At 41.0% G+C, this 15,519-nt stretch overlaps 1 protein-coding gene across 1 annotated transcript in view; it reads right to left on the bottom strand.

Moving 5' to 3' along the window:
- The window catches only part of LOC120058233 (protein TANC1-like), a 279,176-nt gene that overhangs the window by 223,988 nt on the left and 39,669 nt on the right, over positions 1-15,519 (bottom strand). The window contains exon 2 of the mRNA XM_039006740.1: positions 2,825-2,917. Coding sequence (XP_038862668.1) covers positions 2,825-2,885 — 61 coding nt within the window. The 5' untranslated portion in view covers positions 2,886-2,917. The remainder of the gene's footprint in view (positions 1-2,824; positions 2,918-15,519) is intronic.

The raw sequence follows: 15,519 nt of genomic DNA, 5'->3' as shown, positions 1-15,519 counted from the left end.
GATTTGGCACAGTATTTGCAAATGTACACAGCTTTTCCTTCTACATTAGCTGCAGTGAAATGTCTCCACATATCAGATAGTGCCCGTGACATTCTCCTGTAAAAAATGAGTAAAAAGAAATAAATACAATTCCATGTACAGATATATAGTTAAGCAGTTATATTAAACAACTCCTTTGTCAGATAAATGTTTAAAAAGAAACATGTATGGAATCAGGTGAATTAACACTCCTCAGTTAGCAGGCTCAAGCAAGCTAAAACCTACATGGTAGAAAAAACTAACTAGCAGAAATTGTTAACACGTTAGAAATGATTTAAATACACTTTGCTGTAGGCTACTATTTACTAGTTAACAAAATATAATGTACGTCACATAAAATATATTCACCCCACCCAGTATTCTAATCAAATCTTACCAGAAAGCATGTAGTCCTTGGCTCAGACAGTGTAGTAGTGTGGGCTCAATAGCATCTCATTAGTGTGCAAGATCTTGAGAATCAGCTGTACATGTGATGGAAGAGTGCACTGCACATGTGATGGAAGAATGCACTGTGCATGCAGAGGGTTGCAATTCCATTGAATTGGGGATAGTTTAACCAAAATATGCCACAAGACCTAGAATTGTCTTATGTGTATCCCACAAAAAAAGATTCAGTTATAAGCTAACTTTTTGGAGGAATTTAAGCTAAATTCCCCAAATTCCCAGGCTTAACTTCCAATGGAAAATCTTCGAAACATTCCGGAAACTTACCGGAAAGTTTCCGACCCTTTGCAACCCTAGTTGTGACTGACTGGGCTGACACACAATGAAAGTCTGATAATCAGAGATTGATTCATAACATGTTAGACAAGTTTCAACACCTTTACTGAAAACATTACATTGCCTTTCAACATCGCTATTCAAGATAGTAAACTAGAATGAACAGTATCATAGTAACCCTTGCCCCTTGCGGGAGACTACTGTACAGCTCTGTGATTCATTGCCTCTACAGCAGAGATCATCAACTAGATTCAAACGCGGGACGATTGTTTCTTGAGCAGATAGTCAGGGGACCGAAACATAATTACAAATAATTTGTAGACTGCAAAACAGATATAAAATTTGACTAAAACATAATAATTTCAAACCTTGATTACATTTGTATACTATCACGTATCTGTCTATTGTGCATGGGAATACTTTGGAACAGATCTCCAAAAGGAAAATCAATTGGAGCTGATTTGCTGGTGTTTATATAGTATTTTATGTCCAACAATAAAATGTCATAAAAAATAATAATAATTATATTATATTCTTTGCTCAGAAAACTTGGGGAGCCAAATAAAAATCACACCCGGGCCACCCTGCCGTACAGTATAAGATCCCAAGTCAACGGATATGTGTTCAGAGTAAGGGCCTGCAGTTACATTCCTCATACAGTCCTGAACTGTGGCTCTTACTGTCATACGGGGGTGTCCCAAATTCTCTATATAGTGCATTACTTTAGACCAGGGTCCCTACATAGGGAATAGGGTACCGTTTGGGACGCATCCTGAGAGAGGGTGTGGGAGAGATGTGAGAGGTGTAACCTGACACTGAAGGAAGATAGCCAGTGTCTATTTGTATTCACAGTTTGTCGACTGTTATATTAACAGAGGCAAGCCGCAGCCTGATCTCAAGGAGATCCCGTAAAAAGAAGAGAAAATTGACTCAACTGTATGAAACAGCCCCTGGACAAGGCAAACATGAGCAGAAGATACTTAACTACTGTACTGCTATATAGTACCTATTATGCTACGTAGCTCCAACTGTTCCTTCCTATAGTAGGAGAGTCTAGACCAGAGAACATAGCCTCGTATTAGCCTATGTCATGTTTATAAAAAGATAGATCCTGGTCTATGTTTGCTAGAGGTGAGTCAGAAATGAATTAGCACTGCTGAGTGACTCACACAAAAAAATGAATCCCCCCTTATAATGGAAAATGGTTGATAATCCAAAAGGTTACATGGGCGAGCCAGAACAACACCTGAATCCTGATGGGGATGTCAAACTGACAATAACAGTGGTGTCAAATAGTATACCAGTTCAAAATCCTCCAGCGTTGTTCTCACAGCAATGATAAGGCCTAACTGTTCATTACCCTAGCCCCCTTTCTAGTCCAACCTTTTTCATGTTGAAACAGAGACTGTGGTATTGGTTACTTACAGCCAATAAAGACTGTTTATAAATACTGAAAACATGGAGCCATGGTGCTTATACATGTCTGTCTGTGTGTGTGTGTGTGTGTGTGTGTGTGTGTGTGTGTGTGTGTGTGTGTGTGTGTGTGTGTGTGTGTGTGTGTGTGTGTGTGTGTGTGTGTGTGTGTACGCACTACGCCTATACCCTGAGCCTCAAGCAAATGACTCAAAGACAAATGGTCAATGACAGTGACAGTGGCACCAGTTTATGACCATATAGTGTATGTTCGAACTGCTTGCTCACTACAAATGTTGGCTCAGATGATGAAATGTTTATGAACAGCGATGAAATGAGCCATATTTTTTGTGCTTTCTTCTCAACTCTATGTGCATATTTCTATCTCCTAACTTGAGGCGTAAAATTACTATGTAGGCCTATTATGACAAACCCTTTGATATTGCCATTGAACTTCCAATAATCCTTTGTCATTCTGAATAAAAAAGTAGGTCTAAACAATTCATAGATGGCCATAAAACCAGACAAATAATGGAGACAGGTTGAGACAGGTCTATGTGTGAAATAAGCTATCCTGAGGGAAACATGTTGCTGCCCAATGGTCAAAGTGACCATGTCGTGGTTGCAGCAGTTCAGTCATAACTCAACAAACCTGGTTCCTTCTTGCTCCCCTTCCCTCCGTCTCTGTTCTTCTTCAGCACTGCCTTGAACATGGTCTGATTCTTGGAATCCTCTCACTCTCCCCCTGCAAAAACACAACATTTTGACACTCAGAGAGAGAGCAGAACAGGCAGAGAGTGAGTGAGCGAGTCTACAGAAACTTTACACGCTGATGATAACGCATCCTGCATTTCATACACTCTTCTCCTGACACTCCTCTGAGATTTTTCCCACAGCGCTCCCAATCCGGCAGGTCATCTCTAGAGGGCCGACCACAGAAAGAATGATCTAATAATTAAATGGAACGGGCAAGGTCTGCTATCTTGTTTTGCAGGAAAATAGTTTGTCAGATTCTCCACATTCCACATCTAAATTGATGCTGCTGAACTTGGGCCTTCTCGCTCACTTTTCACGAAATGTCTAACATTTGGATATATTCACTGAATCTTTAGAATCATAGTCTAGTGGCACGTACAGTGCATTTGGAAAGCATTCAGACCCCTTCACTTTTCCACATTTTGTTACATTAAAGCCTTATTCTAAAATTAATACAAATCAAAAACATATCATCAATCTACACACAATCCCCCATAATGACAAAGCAAAAACAGGTTTTTACATTTTTTGCAAATTTATAAAAAAATTGAAACAGAAATATAACATTTACATAAGTATTCAGACCCTTTACTCAGTACTATTTGAAGCACCTTTGGCAGCGAATACAGCCTCGAGTCTTCTTGGGTATGACGCTACAAGCTTGGCACACGTGTATTTGGAAAGTTTCTCCCATTCTTCTCTGGAGATCCTCTCAAGCTCTGTCAGGTTGGATGGGGAGCGTCACAGCACAGCTATTTTCAGGTCTCTCCAGAGATGTTTGGTCAGGTTCAAGCCCGGGCTCGGGCTGGGCCACTCAAGGACATTCAGAGACTTGTCCCGAAGCCACTCCTGCATTGTCTTGGCTGTATGCTTGGGGTTGTTGTCCTGTTGGAAGGTGAATCTTTGCCCCAGTCTGAGGTCTTGAGCGCTCCGGAGCAGGTTTCATCAAGGATCTCTCTGTACTTTGCTCCATTCATCTTTCCCTCGATCCTGACTAGTCTCCCATTCCCTGCCGCTGGAAAACATCCCCACAGCATGATGCTGCCACCACCAGGCTTCACAGTAGAGTTGGTGCCAGGTTTCCTCCAGACTTAACGCTTGGCATTCAGGCCAAAAAGTTCAATCTTGGTTTCATCAGACCAGAGAATCTTGTTTCTAATGGTCTGAGAGTCCTTTAGGTGCCTTTTGGCAAACTACAAGAGGGCTGTCATGTGCCTTTTACTGAGGTGGCTTCCATCTGGCAACTCTACCATAAAGGTCTGATTGGTGGAGTTCTGCAGAGATGGTTGTCCTTCTGGAAGGTTTCCCATCTTCACAGAGGATCTCTGGAGCTCTGTCAGAGTGACCATTGGGTTCTTGATTACCTCCCTGACCAAGGCCTTTCTTCCAAGATTGCTCAGTTTGGCCGGGTGGCCAGCTCTAGGAAGGGTCTTGGTGGTTCCAAACTTCTTCCATTCAAGAATGATGGAGCCCACTGTGTTCTTGGGGACCTTCAATGCTGCAGAAATGTTTTGGTACCCTTATCCAGATCTGTGCCTCGACACAATCCTGTCTTGGAGCTCTACAGACAATTCCTTCAACCTCATGGCTTGGTTTTTGCTCAGACATGCACTGTCAACTGTTGGACCTTATATAGACAGGTGCCTTTCCAAATCTTGTCCAATCAATTGAATTTAGCACAGGTGCACTCCAATCAAGTTGTAGAAACATCTCAAGGATGATTAATGGAAACAGGATGCACCGGAGGTCAATTTCGAGTCTCATAGCAAAGGGTCTGAATACTTATGTAAATAAGGTATTTCTGTTTATATTTTTAATAGATTTGCAAACATTTCTGAAAAACCTGTTTTCACTTTGTCTGTATGGGATATTATGTGTAGATTGATGAGAAAAGGGAAGGGGTCTGAATACTTTCAGAATACAGTGCATGCTGGTAACTTGAAGTAATATAGCTAGGTAAAAGAACCTTGGTGAATTGCATTTTGTTGTGATTTATGTTCTGCGATTCAAACATCTATTACTTTAAAAAACAGGCGTGTTACTGTTCTGGTTGGCCATTTTCTCGCATTCACAGTACAATGCAGCCCCAAATTAGAGCCCAAACTATTAACCACCCTGATTTTGTCAACACCTCATATATTGTTTTTCTTCACTCTTCACTTCCTAATAGCTGAATACATTGTGCTGAATTTGGCACTCTACTTATAGAACCAGCACATTATTCACCATGGAGATGGAGAGCGGAGGCCCTGCCAAATATGGCCGTCTTTTTGCACACAGGACATAGGCTGCAAGAAGCCAGAATGTGGGCCATCAGTAAGCTATCCTGGGGCCCAGGGGCCCAGGGGCTCCACTTAGATCTCCACTGGCTCCTGGAGATGTGGAGGAAAAAAATATTGTTTTTCATTAGCAGGGAGGCCTTCCGAGACACATCGATCCAAGCCCTCAGTTGAGATGATGTGCACTAGCCCTCTTTTGACAGGCTAATGGGGGTGAATGATGAAAGATGGGGGGGCACGACAGTTACCTTGCTGGATCTGTACCACACAGCTTCTTCAAAACAGGCATAACAAGCCTTTTCACTCAATATTTTTCTAAGGCACAATTGAACTGCATTATCCATCTGAAAGCATATTGGGTGGGAATATACTGGGACTAGCCTAAATCTGTCTAGACAAACAAACTGTACAACGTCAGAACACTAAAACAAAAGACAGAGGATCAGTGAGGCCAAGAAAAGCACACACAACACTCACCTTCAAAATACACATTCATGACTAGCCTATTCATTGAATTATAATGAAGGTCCATCACCTTCAGTCTGACTACACCCAGAGAGTAGCCTATTAAAACAGGTAACAGTCTAAACTAGAGGTCGACCGATTAATCGGAATGGCCGATTTCAAGTTTTCATAACAATCGGAAATCGGTATTTTTGGACACCGATTTGGCCGATTTTTTAAAATATGTTTTTTATTATTATTATTTTTTTTTTTACACCTTTATTTAACTAGGCAAGTCAGTTAAGAACACATTCTTATTTTCAATGACGGCCTAGGAACGGTGGGTTAACTGCCTTGTTCAGGGGCAGAACGACAGATTTTTACCTTGTCAGCTCGGGGATTCAATCTTGCAACCTTACAGTTAACTAGTCCAATGCTCTAACGACCTGCCTCTCATTGCACTCCACGAGGAGCCTGCCTGTTACGCGAATGCAGTAAGAAGCCAAGGTAAGTTGCTAGCTAGCATTATACTTATCTTATAAAAAACAATCAATCAATCAATCATAATCACTAGTTAACTACACATGGTTGATGATATTACTAGTTTATCTAGCGTGTCCTGCGTTGCATATAATCGATGCGGTGCGCATTCACGGAAAAAGGACTGTCGTTGCTCCAACGTGTACCTAACCATAAACATCAATGCCTTTCTTAAAATCAATACACAGAAGTATATATTTTTAAACCTGCATATTTAGCTAAAAGAAATCCAGGTTAGCAGGCAATATTAACCAGGTGAAATTGTGTCACTTCTCTTGCGTTCATTGCACACAGAGTCAGAGTATATGCGATAATAATAAACGTTTTGTTTTCGAAATGATAGTTTCCGGATTCGACCATATTAATGACCAAAGGCTCGTATTTCTGTGTGTTATTATGGTATAATTAAGTCTATGATTTGATATTGAATAGAGCAGTCTGACTGAGCGATGGTAGGCAGCAGCAGGCTCGTAAGCATTCATTCAAACAGCACTTTCGTGCGTTTTGCCAGCAGCTCTTCACTGTGCTTCAAGTATTGCGCTGTTTATGACTTCAAGCCTATCAACTCCCGAGATTAGGCTGGTGTAACCGATGTGAAATGGCTAGCTAGTTAGCGGGGTGCGCGCTAATAGCGTTTCAAACGTCACTCGCTCTGAGACTTGGAGTAGTTGTTCCCCTTGCTCTGCATGGGTAACGCTGCTTCGAGGGTGGCTGTTGTCGATGTGTTCCTCGTCCGAGCCCAGGTAGGAGCGAGGAGAGGGACGGAAGCTATACTGTTACACTGGCAATGCTAAAGTGCCTATAAGAACATCCAATAGTCAAAGGTATATGGAATACAAATGGTATAGAGAGAAAAAGTCCTATAAATACTATATTAACTACAACCTAAAACCTCTTACCTTGGAATATTGAAGTCTCATGTTAAAAGGAACCACCAGCTTTCATATGTTCTCATGTTCTGAGCAAGGAACTTAAACGTTAGCTTTTTTACATGGCACATATTGCACTTTTACTTTCTTCTCCAACACTTTGTTTTTGCATTATTTAAACCAAATTGAGCATGTTTCATTATTTATTTGAGGCTAAATTGATTTTTATTGATGTATTATATTAAGTTAAAATAAGTGTTCATTCAGTATTGTTGTAATTGTCATTATTACAAATAAATAAATAAAAACCGGACGATTAATTAGACCTTTTTTGGTCCTCCAATAATCGGTATCGGCGTTGAAAAATCATAATCGGTCGACCTCTAGTCTAAACCCTGTCAAAGACGGGGCAGGGTGTCACGCCCTGACCATAGTTTGCGTTGTATGTTTCTATGTTTTGTTTGGTCAGGGTGTGATCTGAGTGGGCATTCTATGTTGTATGTCTAGTTTGTCTGTTTCTATGTGTTTGGCCTGATATGGTTCTCAATCAGAGGCAGGTGTTAGTCGTCGTCTCTGATTGGGAACCATATTTAGGTAGCCTGTTTTGTATTGTGGGTTGTGGGTGATTGTTCCTGTTCGTGTGTTCCTGTGTTTAGTGTTCACTATTTCGGGACTGTTGCGGCTTCGTTTATTTTGTCAGTTTATTGTTTTTTTTCTTTATTGAAAGTATTCTAAATAAATATGAATACTCACCACGCTGCGTATTGGTCCGATATCTCCTACTCCTCCTCAGACGAGGAGGACGAAGAACGTGACACAGGGGTTCTACTAAGCTATATGGAATTGTATTAAGGTCATACCAGGTATAATTTTCACTCCAGCATATCAGTGCTGGAGGCGTCACTACAGACACCCTGGTTTGATTCCAGGCTGTATCGCAACTGGCCGTGATTGGGAGTCCCATAGGGCGACGCACAATTGGCCCAGCGTCGTCCGGGTTTGGCCGGTGTAGGCCGTCTTTGTAAATAAGAATTTGTTCTCAACTGATTTGCCTAGTTAAATAAAGGTTAAATAATTTGTTTTATTACTGCTATTAGCAGCTATTAGCAAAAATCTAAAGGATGTTTGCTCTGAGAGATATAAGAAAGATGAGGAAACTATTGTTTATTTTTTTTGTTACATATATTTAGCCCCTTATTTTGGGAATTTAACAGTCTCAATATATACTTCCATACATTTTTTCACCTTCAGACAAGTCTTTTGAGGCATGTGGGCGTCCTGGAGCAAAACAACTAGGGCTGTCCCCGACTTTAAAAAATCTTGGTCGACCAAGAGTCATCTGTTCTTTCGACCAATCGATTGGTGTAAACCATCAGACAAGCTCAGTGCTTACATCAGACAAGCTCAGTGCATATGGTTTATTTGATTAAAACACATAATGCTCAGTGAATTTCAACCTGGCCCCGTCATAGGATGCCACCTTTCCTACAAATCAGTTCGTCAAATTTCTGCCCTGCTAGAGCTGCCAAAGTCAACTGTATGTGCTTGTATTGTAAAGTGGGAACGTCTAGGAGCAACAGGGGCTCAGCCGTGAAGTGGTAGGCCACACAAGCACACGGAGCACGTAGCGTGAAAAAATTATCTGTCCTCGGTTGCAACACTCACTACCGACTTCCAAACACCTTGGGGATGAATTGGAACACCGACTGCGAGCCAGGCCTAATCGCCCAACATCAGTGCCCAAACTCACTAATGATCTTGCGGCTGAATGGAAGCAAGTCCCCACAGCAATGTTTCAACATCTAGTGGAAAGCCTTCACAGAAGAGTGGAGGCTGTTATAGCAGCAAAGGGGGCGACCAATTTCAAATGAATACCCATGATTTTGTAATGAGATGTTTGACAAGCAGGTGTCCACATACTTTTGGTAATTTAGTGTATGTATATAGATTCAGTGCATTCAGAAAGTATCAGACCCCATTTTTTAAATTTTATTTACGTTACAGCCTTTTTCTAAAATCGATGAAATATTTTTTTCCCCTCATCAATATACACACAATACCACATAATGACAATACAAAAACACTGTTAACAAATGTATAAAAAAAACAAAAAAACAGAAATACCCTATTTAAATCATGCGTGGTCACATATAATCTGGTGGTCACACCAGATACTGACTGGTTTTCTGATCCACACCCCTACCTTTTTTTAAGGTATTTGTGAACAACAGATGCATATCTGTATTGCCAGTCAAGTTCCTTATATGAACTGTAACTCTTTGAAATTGTTGCATGATGCATTTAAATTTTTGTTCAGTGTATATAGTGCTATTTATTTATTTTTATGACCATTTCATTTTTTTTTATATCCCTTAGTCCTGCATGTTGGAGCTCTGAGCCTAAGATTTTCATTGTACCCTGCAATCACACTTGCATCTCTGTACATGTGACTATTCAACACTCTGAATCTGAATTTTTTAAATTTCACTTTAAGTTCTGTCATTTTAATTCTATCTTTCATTGATTAGCCTGAATATCTCCTAATAGACCAGGGATCGGAAAATTTGATGGGGTGGGGGCCACAAAAAAAACGGAACTCATCATGAGGGGCCGCAGTGGCTCGTGGGTCAAGGGCTGCACATGTTTACAATCACTGTATCCCACACATTCATTTGTACTGTGGCCAAGTTCAGAGCCAGGTGGACCACGCTAACGCTAATTGATGTAGAGGAGAGAAACACTACTACTCCTAATCCTAGATGCTAACTTTGCTCTAAGCTTGATTGCCATTAGGCCTACATTTTGGGTGAATTTCTGAGGCATCCAGAGTTCTATTGAAGGGCAGACTGGGCTTAAAGTTAAAGGTAGAGAGCAAGAGTTAGGATATATATAGGCTAGGCTATATTCCCTGTCTTTAAATCTCCCTGTGACATATGATCTATAGGAGTTAATGAAATCAACATGTGCCTCTTATAAGAACAAAGGGACAAAATCAACATTAAAAAACGATAAGCTTTAGGTGGAAAAGAATTGTGACCTTTAAGAAAAACTAAAGAGCAGAGCATAGGCCTACAACATACAGGACGGCTAGGCACTAAAATTGATCTAACCCTCAGTTTGATAAGCCAATTGACTACCAACCAACCCATAACATTTAGAAGTTGGGATATTATCTTCTTTGGTCAAAGCCCCTGGAAAGGGCCTCTATCAGAGCAGCACTGCCAAAGAAATACTGTGGCTGTCAGGCCTTTGTGGACACACTGAATTGAGGGGTAGACACTCAATTTTCACATTTGTTCTGAGGCACCGCAAAGCAAGCACCATTCCCAGAGCCACAGCCACCACTAGGCGTATGGTAGAGATTCCCAGGGACCACCACCAGTCAAATATATAGGCTGGAGGCTGGAGGTACTGGGAATTGTCAATCACATTGACACACATAGGCCTACATAGACCTATAGACTACACATTCTCCAATAATTAAAAATATCAGGCTTAGGCCTAATTGTAAACATGTAAGAGGTTCTGGGCATGTCTAATCCGTGTTTGAACTGCAATTAATGACCTTTTAGGAAATGATGTGCAGAATTGCCTCACCTGCTGTACATCGCCCATATCACCTTATAAGTAGGCCTAGTAGTCACCTTTGGTGTAAGACAAGCTTAATCTAAGGGACGATCCTCAAATTCTATGATCCTATGACCCAATAGAAAAGTATCCTTTCAGCTCGCAAAAAGTGGATACCAGATGGGTTCAAGTTATCATGTTGTAGCCTTTTCACTGGTCTCCCTTAATGGAGTTCACCACACACAGGTTGAGGGTAAGAAAGGAAAGTCTCACCTGCACAATGGCAAAGGCTGACATGTGCTTAATGGGGCCATCTATAAGACGGTCATCCGAGACGCTGGACTATATATATATAACGGAAGTGGGATTGTTTTCCTGATTGCCTTCGGGGCTGGTGCCATCGACACACAGGCATGTTTGAGTGTGGAGCTGCTTTGTACTCTGTGAGATGTCAGACAATGAAGAGAGCAACCTTCAGCATGACTTCCCGTGCAGCCTGTGGTCAGTTTCTTATTTACTGCTCTCCTGATAACGGCCATCGCCAGTCTTTTCATCCACTGATTCTACATGAATGATTCCTCTAAATTTCCCCCACCGCTGTTGTCATAGCGACAGTCGAAATTCACACCGGGCTGTCTATGACCTTTCAGTCATCTGAGAAAATAGACACTTTGCCAATAACAGTTTGTCAGATAAAGAATGCCTCTATGAAATGAGTTTTTATTTGTGGGAGATTGGGCAAATGATCATTTCCAGCCTACATTTGACAGGTTAAAGATGATGGCCATTTTATTACTGGCCATTTATACAGAAAGAGGAAATAGGCTGTTCTGAATTCAAAGCTCACTAAAACAATGAGAAGTGAACAACACAATCCTAAACCCTGGAAGAGGAAGTGAAGGAGCAGGTATGGAAGAATGGGTGGAAGCTGTCTCAGGCATTGTGCACAATGTCTGCCCTTCACACTGGAAGCCTACAGTATGTTATGAAAGGAGGAAATGACAATGAGCAACCCTTTTTTACATACCCAGTCCACGAGTTCCACTATGATTCACGCACATCCCAGCTCCAAAACACAACCAATGCTGTGCTGTCCACAAATATGAGAGGAAGGAGTGTGTGTCTGGCTGGCTGAGATTTACAACACAACAAAGCTATTTTATTCCTGTCAAATTTCCTGAAAGTGTCGCTTTAGGAAACAAGTCGTTGACATTCTTTTAAGGCAGTATCAATAAAGTTGTTAATTAACTCTTCACTGGCCATATTTGCTTCCTTCTTGTACCGCAAAGGCAATATTCAACAAATACAGCTGAAGTCAGAAGTTTACATACACCTTAGCCAAATACATTTAAACTCAGTTTTTCACAATTCCTGACATTTAATCCTTGTAAGAATTCCCTGTTTCAGGTCACTTATAATAAAGTGGTGATCCTAAGAATGTGAAATGTCAGAATAATAGTAGAGAGAATGATTTATTTCAGCTTTTATTTCTCTCATCACATTCCCAGTGGGGCAGAAGTTTACATACACTCAATTAGTATTTGGAAGCATTGCCTTTAAACTGTTTAACTTGGGTAAAAAGTTTTGGGTAGCCTTCCACAAGCTTCCCACAATAAGTTGGGTGAATTTTGGCCCATTCGTCCTGACAGAGCTTGTGTAACTGAGTCAGGTTTGTAGGCCTCCATTGTCCTCCCTCATGATGCCGTCTATTTTGTGAAGTGCACTGGTCCCTCCTGCAGCAAAGCACCCCCACAACATGATGCTGCCACCCCTGTGCTTCACAGTTGGGATGGTGTTCTTCGGCTTGCAAGCCTCCCCCTTTTTCCTCCAAACATAACGATGGTCATTATGGCCAAACAGTTCTATTTTTGTTTAATCAGACCAGAGGACATTTCTGCAAAAAGTACGATCTTTGTCCCCATGTGCAGTTGCAAACCGTAGTCTGTCTTTTTTATGGCAGTTTTGGAGCAGTGGCTTCTTCCTTGCTAAGCGGCCTTTTAGGTTATGTCGATATAGGACTCGTTTTACTGTGGATATAGATACTTTGTGCCTGTTTCCTCCAGCATCTTCACAAGGTCCTTTGCTGTGGTTCTGGGATTTATTTGCCTTTTTCTCACCAAAGTATGTTCATCTCTAGAAGACAGAACGCGTCTCCTTCCTGAGCGGTATGACGGTTGCGTGGTCCTATGGTGTTTACACTTGCGTACTATTGTTTGTACAGATGAACGTGGTACCTACAGGCGTTAGGAAATTGCTCCCAAGGATGAACCAGACTTTTGGAGGTCTACAATTTTTTCTCTGAGGTCTTGGCTGATTTCTTTTAATTTTCCATTGATGTCAAGCAAAGAGGCACTGAGTTTGAAGGTAGGCCTTGAAATACATCCACAGGTACACCTCCAATTGACAAAAATTATGTCAATTTGCCAATCAGAAGCTTCTAAAGCCATGACATCAGTTTCTGGAATTTTCCAAGCTGTTTAAAGGCACAGTCAACTTAGTGTATGTAAACCTCTGACCCATTGGAATTGTGATACAGTGAATTATACGTGGAATAATCTGTCTGTGAACAATTGTTGGAAAAATTACTTGTGTCATGCACAAAGAAGATGTCCTAACCGACTTGCCAAAACTATAGTTAAAAAAATATATATATAATATATTTATTATTTTCAAATAAAAATTAAATAAAAAAGACAGCAATACAAACAATGACATTCATTGTACTGTTGAATGGGGATGGCCAATTTAGAGGACAAAACAAAACTTAACTCACACATACACAAAATAAAACAAAATCCTATTAGGTGGTACATGCATAAGAAGACAGCATATAGTCATTACAAGCAGTGTAGTTACGCCAAAAATAAATATTGAGTGGAGTACAGCACAGAGTAGCAGCAGATCGTCAACCCAGTTATGAAGCAGGACTAGACCATTTATCCAGTATCGGCTGCCATATTTTGTAAAACACTGGACTTCTATTGGAGGTATTGTATCGAATCTTTTCCATATGTATTACATTCCCTAAATCCCGTAACCACATTTCAAAGGTAGGTACAGTCTCCAATTTCCAAAATTGCAATATGAGCCTTTTGGCTAATAGAGTACAAAGAGAGACAGCTTTCCCTTCCTGGTTATTCCCATCAACTGTACCAAACAGAGCGATCAATGGGTCTGGGGCTAGAACTCTATCAAAGGCTTTAGATAAGTAATCAAAAATGAGAGCCCAGTAAGCATGTAACATAGGGCATGTCCAGAATAAGTGGGTCAACGTCCCCTCATCCTGCTTGCACCTCTCACACAGTGGTGAGGTGTCCGGGAATATTTTATGCGGTTTTACTTTTGAGTAATGTAACCTGTGTATCACCTTAAACTGTACAAGGTTGTGTCTGGCATTCACTGAACTGTGGTTTATATTCCTGAGAGCTTCTACTCAGTCCCCATCTGAGATTTCTGAACCAAGTTCTTGTTCCCAAGCCCTTTTAATGGTGTCTGCGGATACCTCTATGTGGGGCCTGTAGCACATCATACAGTCTAGAGACCGACCCTTTTGAATGGGGTTTGACAAGGATCAAGCTATCTAATGTAGGACTATTTGGCTTCATGCCATACTGTGGGATATGTGTCCTTAAGAAATTCCTGATTTGGAGGTATCTGAAAAAATGTGTTGTTGGCATGTTGAACTTTCCCTGTAATTGTTGAAATGAAGCTAACTGACCATCTATGTATAGATTACCAATTGTTGTGAGCCCCTTCTCCCTCCACTGTGAAAACACCACATCATCCAATGCAGGGTGGAAAGCATGATTCAGGCAAATTGGGCTGTCTATGTAAACAGTGGGTATGTTAAGAATATACCTAATCTGTTTCCAGATCCTAAGCGTATGACAAATGACTGGATTAGAGTCATAAGTGTCTTTTTTCACATATGATGGGCTATTAACAAGTGCAGGGAGTGAGGAACGTTGACAGGAGGCCTGCTCAATCAAAAGCCATGAAGGCATATCCTTCTGTCTCATCGCACGTAAACTTTCCCTCCAGAAAGACACAATGTTCAGATTAGCAGCCCAATAATACCGGTTGAAGTGAGGAAGGCCAAAGCCTCCCTCTATCTTGTACTTGCATAAATGCTTATTTGAAATTCTGGCTGCCTTGTTATCCCATAAAAATGGAGTTACTATTGAATCCAGTTTCTTAAAATAGCTTTGTGGTATTTAAAAAAATTAGACATTGGAAGAGGTAAAGAAACCTGGGTAGGACAACCATTTTAATAGCGTTTATACGACCAACCAAGGAAATAGGCAGAGTTTTCCAAAAATCTATATTTTGTTTAAGCTGATATATTTTCATGTCCCAATTCGCTTTCAATAGCTGATCAAGGTCTCTTGTCACTACAATGCCAAGGCTTGTGAACTTGTCCCTCACTGTTCTAAACGGGGTAGATTGCAGAAATTGCATATCCACAGGCCGTGATATTGGCATCAACTCACGTTTTTGCCAGTTTATCTTGTAGCCAGAGAAGGAGCCGAATGTGTTCATCAAGTTAAGTAAGGGTGGAATAGAAGTTTTAGGCTTGGACAAAAACAAAAGAACATCGTCTGCATATAGGGAAATTTTGTGCTGTGTGTCTTTTATTTTAACAGAAGCTATATCGGCACATGCCCGAATGCGAGTAGTAAGGGGTTCCATGGCTATAGCGAAGAGAGCAGGCGAAATAGGGCACCCCTGTCGGCACCCCTTGAACAGGCGGAATGACTGCGACATTTCCTGATTGGTTACCATGGACGCCATTGGGTGTGCATAAATAATTCTTATCCAATTAATACATTCCTTTCCAAACCAGAAATGCTCCAGAACCGACATCATATACTTCCACTCAATCTGATCAAACG

The sequence above is a fragment of the Salvelinus namaycush genome, chromosome 13 (genome assembly GCF_016432855.1).
Source record: "Salvelinus namaycush isolate Seneca chromosome 13, SaNama_1.0, whole genome shotgun sequence".
NCBI lineage: Eukaryota > Metazoa > Chordata > Actinopteri > Salmoniformes > Salmonidae > Salvelinus > Salvelinus namaycush.
This window is presented reverse-complemented; position numbering and strand designations above follow the sequence as displayed.